A 5,772-nucleotide genomic window follows, 5' to 3' on the forward strand; every position below is an offset into this window, starting at 1 on the left:
CCCACCCCCACCAAAGAGCCCCCAAAGCATTTGAAAGTCCCTCTTTCTCGTGAGCTGGACAGAAAACAAATTCCAGCCGGGTCCCTTACCCCCTCTCTGCCAATAGGAGGTCCTCTCCTCTCCTCTCCCATTGGCTGACTTGGGCCTTCAGGAATCTGCATCAAAACTTCCCCCCACAGAGTGAGACAACACCTCAGGAGGGAAAGTTTATATAGATATGTTCACAGCTCTATTTATTTTATTTTATATATATTTATATATATATATTTATATTTATTTTTTAAACAATCCCCCACAAAAACCACCCCCGCCACCCAGCAAAACAACGAACAAAATCAAGATGGCAGCTGCATTCTGGAGCAAAATTGTCCCAGGATCCCACAGAGCCAAAATGGCTGCCGAGCACCAGAGCAAGTTCCTTCCAGGATATTCTGGCGCTAAGGTGATGGAAACGGAGTTAGTCCTATGGCTCTTTAAATTTACCTGTCAAAGGACAGGGAAAGAGACGTGGTGGGGGGAAAAATGCTGACATGTGGAACAGAAGAGCTGAGGTGATAAGAGATGGCAGCAGAGGACTGCGCGAGATTGCTAGGAGGTGGAGGGGAGAAAGAGAAAGAAAGAGAGGGGAAAAAAAGAGGCCTAGAACATGGGAAAGAACGAACATGCAGGAGAACTAGTTGGACAGACAATGCTGGGGATGAGCAGAGAAGTGTCACACTCAGGACACCAGCTTTTTAACCCTGCTTTCTCCCTCTCACCCTCCGAGGAGTTCAGAGATCCAGCTAGTTTGATTTAGACCAGATCTTTGCGCTGCCCCGGAGCCTGCAGAGAAGGAAAGAAAATCTCAGAACGGAGCAAGGGCCCCACAAACTCACCCCCACCTCCTTGCCCACGTGCACAGGAGAAGAAGTGGCTGTGATTCGCAGCTGGGGATGGGTGCCAGCACAAAGGAGACTCATTGCTCAAATAAAAAAAAAAAAAAAGTCTCAGATTCCCTGGGGGCCGGGGCTCTGCTGGCAGTTACTGGAGGAGTTACAGCCCTGAAACAAAGATCCCACAGACTCACCCCCCTGAATACATATGGGGAGGGGCCATGCCCAGCTGTGGCTGCTCCTCACCCTTTGGCCTTAGAAGCTTTCTTGCTGGCCTGGCGCTGGTTGGTGCCAGGAGCCGGCTCCCTGAGCTCGGTCAGATGCTGCTCTGGATCCTGGGAGGTGGCTGCTGCCGCTGCTGCTGTCGTCACTTTAATGGTCTTCTTCAGGTTTGCCACCTGCCAGGGTTGGAAAGCGAGAACAAAGGACGTTGGCAGGGAAAAAGCCGTGTTAAGTGTGCAATATGGGTCAGCAAAGAGAGGGAAATATGATCGCAGCCCTGGAGAGTTCTGGATGCACTACGACCTTCCGCAGGCATGACCTCCCTGAGGGCCCTGCGGTGGGAAAGAGGCCCGGCGTACAGTCTGTCTCCGACATGGAACGTCAGGGCTTTCATCTGTAGGGCCCGGGTTCCAGCCCAGCCCCAGCTCAGGGGAACTGGCTGCTCCGCATCAGCACACTCACCTCGCTTTCTATCTGCTGCTTTAAGCCCAGCTGTTGCTCTTTGTGTTGGTTGGCTCGGCTGACCTGCTCCTCGATGCCCGACAGGACCACCTCACAGCCCAGGCACCTGCAGAGGAGAGAGACAGCTGAGCAGGCTGGACAGTTCCACACGAAGGGGCTGCGCTGGGAAAACAGGGGCGGGCACAGGTACTCTGCCCACACAGAGCTACGCCCTGGGGGAATTGACACGTGTCCAGGAGGAGATGAATGCCTCGGAGCAGGGGGGGCATAGGAGCGGCAGAGCCCAGTCAGGAAAACGAGGGAGGAAAGCAGGCACTAGGGAGAATGGCAGGGCTGGGAGGGCTGCCAATCACTGAAGGGATGTGGCGCGCTCCGGATCAGAGGGCAGGTTTAATCGGGTGCATTTCGGAGTAAGCTGGGGGAACCCCTTGCCACCAGCCGGGGCTTTGGGACCATTACAGGCCCCCTGCACTCTTCCAGCAAACACACAGGAGAGCGCTTAAGATTCTTTCCCAGCTCAGGCGAGGTCTCCTCACTACCGGCAGCATTGCAGGAATTTGGGGAGGGGTGGTGGTGCCGGAGCTGGGGTTGTCAACACTCCTGCAGCAGGGGGGCAAGTTACAGGAGTGGGGGTAGGGGACGCTTCGCCTGTAGCCCATGGGGGGGGTTAGGAGATGTCCCATCACTCCTCCAGCGTGTCGGGGCGTGCGCCTCCTCGCCACTCTGACTGCACGCAGAGGGTTTGAGAGAGGCTCCTCACCACGCCTATAGTCTGTGGGGGGGGGGCCTGGTCTTGGGGGCTTCCTCCTCACCACTCCTGCAATGTGCAAGTGATGGTGCTTAGCTCCTCCCTGCGGATGTCCCGCCCGATGCTGTAGTCGACCTCAAGGCGCTGATTGCGCTGGTCCAGGCTCCCACGCAGAACGTCGGCGTAGACGGCCTCAATCACCAGGTCCTCCAGCTGCCGCACATTCTTCAGCTGCAGCTGTTCCAGCAGCATTGTGTAGGGGATACACTGTGGGGGAAGTCAAAGGTAGTTAGTAGGGGGGTCTCAACAGGAAGGGGGGCGGAGGGAGGGGGGGGGAGAAACCCAGCCATTACCTTGATCTTGGCAGCCAGAGTGACAACCGACAGGTGCCTCAGCTTGTTCTTCTGAGCCTCGCTCAATGGAGGGAGGTTCCCAGCTTCAGCTGCTCTCGGGGGAAAGAGCAGGATGTCAGCGCTGGAGATGTCCCGTCTCACCTCTTCCACTTCCAGGCCGGGGTCGTTCACCCCACATCCATTCCTCAGAGCTTCTAACGCACCCTTCTCCTTGGCAAGGCATCTCCTACAGCTCTCACACCCCTCAGCATGGAGGAAGGGTTCCTGAGCCCCTTCCTCTTGCCTTGGTCTCATCCAGCTCCTCCTATTCCTCCCTGCTCCCCCAGCGATCCCTAAATTATCCCCCCTCCTCCACAAGGTCCACATCCATAACCACTTACAGGTGGGTCTCCTAAGCACCCCCTCCCTCCTCACAGCCAGGAAGTCACCTGCGCCAAAACAGCAGGACTGAACGCCCCGAATGCCTGCCCAGAACTCAGCCCTGTATTATTTGTATTCTAGAAACATCTAGAACCCCAACCAAGATCAGGCTCCCATTGTGTGAGCAACTACACATACACACATAGTAAGAGACGCCCAGTCTTGAGAGACGAGACAAATAAAGAGGAGGAAGGGACACAACACAGAGAGTGGCTTGACTGAGGTCACACAGCAAAGCCTAGAGCAGAACCCCCATCTCCCAAACTAGGCCAGGGCCCGATCTACCAGCCCATGCTGCCTACGGGAACCCTCCTGCCCCCTGAGCGTTTCTGTAGCTCTGTGAGCTCCCTCCAGTTCGTCATTGTCCTCCGGGGATTGAAGGGCCCAGCCTGAGGACAGTGTCCTAAGTGGGCTCTCCCCAGAGAGAGAAACACTCCCCTCCCTGCTCTGGAACGTAAGGCCTCTGCCCGCACAGCCACAAAACTGCCCTGCCCTGTTTTACTTTTCCAGCCCACCTGAAGCCCTGTGCCATTCGCTCCCTCTCTCCCCCTCAGTCTCCGGCCACCTTTCCTGCATCTCAGGAGACCGACTGCCGGTCTGGGCCCACGCCCTGGGCTAGGGGGGCTGTGAGAGAATGACACACATACACAAATAATCGGCGTACGTCCCATAGGCGAAGACGGTGAGCAGGCGGAAGACGGGGGAGAACTCACTCTCGGCCAGCTGCGGGGGAAGAAGAGCACTGGATACAAACAGCCAGACACTGCACATCACAACGTATCCCCGCCGCCCGCCCGCCCGCCCGCACATGAGGGGGGCATCGAACTCAGCCGGCCATTTCCCGGTTTTCTTCGCCCCAGGTGTTTTACACTCTGGATTCAGGGTGCCCCAGTCAGCTACCCACACAGGCAGCTGCAGCCGGGCTGGGGAGATGCTTACCAGCGGCGCAGCATTGGGGGAAAGGACGACAGCCTGGGAGCAAATCCCAGGGAGGAAGGCGGCCGGGGGAGACCCCGGGGAGCAGGCTGGGCTGCAGGGCCACGCTCCCAGCCCTGGGGGGACGCCGCTCGCCAGGGATCCTGGCCCGCCAGCGCCTCTGCGCTGCGCTCGCCGGGCAAGAGGTGACCTTGCCCAGCTCCGCCCGCGCCGCGCCCTGGGGGGGGGGGGGGGGGCTCCCTTCTCCTCCCGCAGTGCAGCGCCGTGCACCCCGGCCCAGCCCCGGCCCCGCGCACCTCTCGGACGTTGGGCAGATCCAGCAGCTCCCCGAAGACGTAGATGCCGGGCGCCTCCAGCACCTGGTGGATGAGGCTGGCCAGGGCGGCCCCGCGAGCCGAGCGGGCCAGCAGCAGGAACTGCTCCTGGCTCTGCGCGGGCACCTTCATCTCGGCGGCCATGCCGGAGCCTGCGCGCCGGGCCGGGCAGGGCTGCGGGGACAAGCGGGGCCGGGCCTGAGAGCGGGGCCGGGAGGGGGCTCCGGGCTGGGCCGGGCCGGGCTAGGCAGAGCCGGGCCGAGCCGAGCCGAGCCCACCGCCGCGCTGCTCCGGCCCTGCACCGTGCACCCTGCACCGCCCGCCCCCGGCTGCAGCGCGGCGCGAGACCTACCTGGGCCCGGGGCCTCGCGCACCTCGCGCGCGCCGCTGCTGCCTCCGCGCTGCTGCGCCCCCCTCCCTCCTCCCCACCAGGGCCGCTGGCTTCCGGGTGGTGACGTGCTAGGGGCCCGGGCCACGCCCACAACCCCTTCCCCCGCCCCCTTCCGCGCTTCTGGCCAATGGCGAGAGGAGGCGAGGGGGTTCCCTTCCCCGGCCTGGCCTCCGCTGCTCTGCCATTGGTCAGCTGGCTGGTTGATTGACAGGGGGGGCATTCTGCCGCTCAGGGCTGGCACCAGCAGCAATCCGGCCCGGGCAGCGATGGGGTGGAACCAGGGGGTGCTGCTGCTGCAGCCGCACCGGCCTGGAGCGGGTCCCGTCCTATGCAGGGTTTACAGTTTGGTTCAATGGCTCTCAGCACCCCCCCCCTGCGATGCACCTGGCTCCAGCAGGGCCGCAGAGGGGAGACGAGCCTGGGGTCAGCCCCGGCAGCTGGCGCAGGGACGCGTTCCTCCAAAAGGCTGACATGCAGCCAGAGCGTCGCCCCTGGCCATCCCCAGAGCACGGCTGTGGACGGCGCCAGAGCGACAAAACGGAGCCAGGTGCCCAGGATCCAGGAGAACCTGATTCCTCCAGGACAGCTTCCTCCGGGCCCCGACCTCGCACAGCAGAGCGGCAGAGCCTGCCGACGGCGTGACTGGGTGGGAGCTGCAGAAGGAGCCCCGCAGGTGGAGCTGGGGAGCCTAGACACACGCTTGGATGCTGCCCCGCGCGGTGCCCTCTGTCAGCAGCCTGTGTTCCCGGGGAAGGACTTGAGATAAGTGATCACACCAGGTCTTGGCGGTGGTGTGGGGAGCGGTCAGCGATGAGGATGACGGCATTGCTCACTGTCTATAAAACAGCACTGGTGTCAAGAGAAACTTCCCACAGATAGGGCTGCCTCTGATGTAGAAAACAGCAGGACATCCGGGATGGTCTGGAGCCCAGACAACGGGCCAGCTGGCAGTTTTCACAGAGCACCCTTACTGATTTCCCAGGGCAGCTACCTCACAACATGAATGATCCTGTGAAAAGATGGACAGGTGGCTACCTTACCCAAAAGCTCCAAG

General features: G+C 60.8%; 1 protein-coding gene across 1 annotated transcript; it reads right to left on the reverse strand.

Annotated features, from left to right (window-relative positions):
• Positions 1-201: 201 nt before the first annotated feature.
• COPS7A (COP9 signalosome subunit 7A) lies at positions 202-4,788 on the reverse strand. Its single transcript, XM_067545915.1, has 8 exons — positions 4,680-4,788; positions 4,310-4,501; positions 3,725-3,800; positions 2,658-2,746; positions 2,369-2,571; positions 1,557-1,662; positions 1,119-1,270; positions 202-822 (listed from the first exon to the last, which is right to left on the reverse strand). Exons 2-8 carry the CDS (start codon positions 4,469-4,471, stop codon positions 783-785), a joined length of 828 nt encoding a protein of 275 aa, XP_067402016.1. The 5' UTR covers positions 4,472-4,501; positions 4,680-4,788; the 3' UTR covers positions 202-782.
• Between the last annotated feature and the right edge of the window lie 984 nt (positions 4,789-5,772).

The sequence above is a fragment of the Emydura macquarii genome, unplaced genomic scaffold (genome assembly GCF_026122565.2).
Source record: "Emydura macquarii macquarii isolate MOO-44397 ecotype Brisbane River unplaced genomic scaffold, CSIRO-AGI_Emac_v2 contig_1119, whole genome shotgun sequence".
Classification (NCBI taxonomy): Eukaryota; Metazoa; Chordata; order Testudines; family Chelidae; genus Emydura; species Emydura macquarii.

Bases quoted from the DNA above. Each gene is read 5' to 3' on its own strand.
- COPS7A (XM_067545915.1), bottom strand. From the start codon at position 4,471: ATGGCCGCCGAGATGAAGGTGCCCGCGCAGAGCCAGGAGCAGTTCCTG. The intron at 3,801-4,309 runs GTGCGCGGGGCC...CTTCCCCCGCAG, and splicing joins ATCTGCCCAACGTCCGAGAG to CTGGCCGAGAGTGAGTTCTC. The intron at 2,747-3,724 runs GTATGTGTGTCA...CCCCGAGAGCAG, and splicing joins GACGTACGCCGATTATTTGT to CTGAAGCTGGGAACCTCCCT.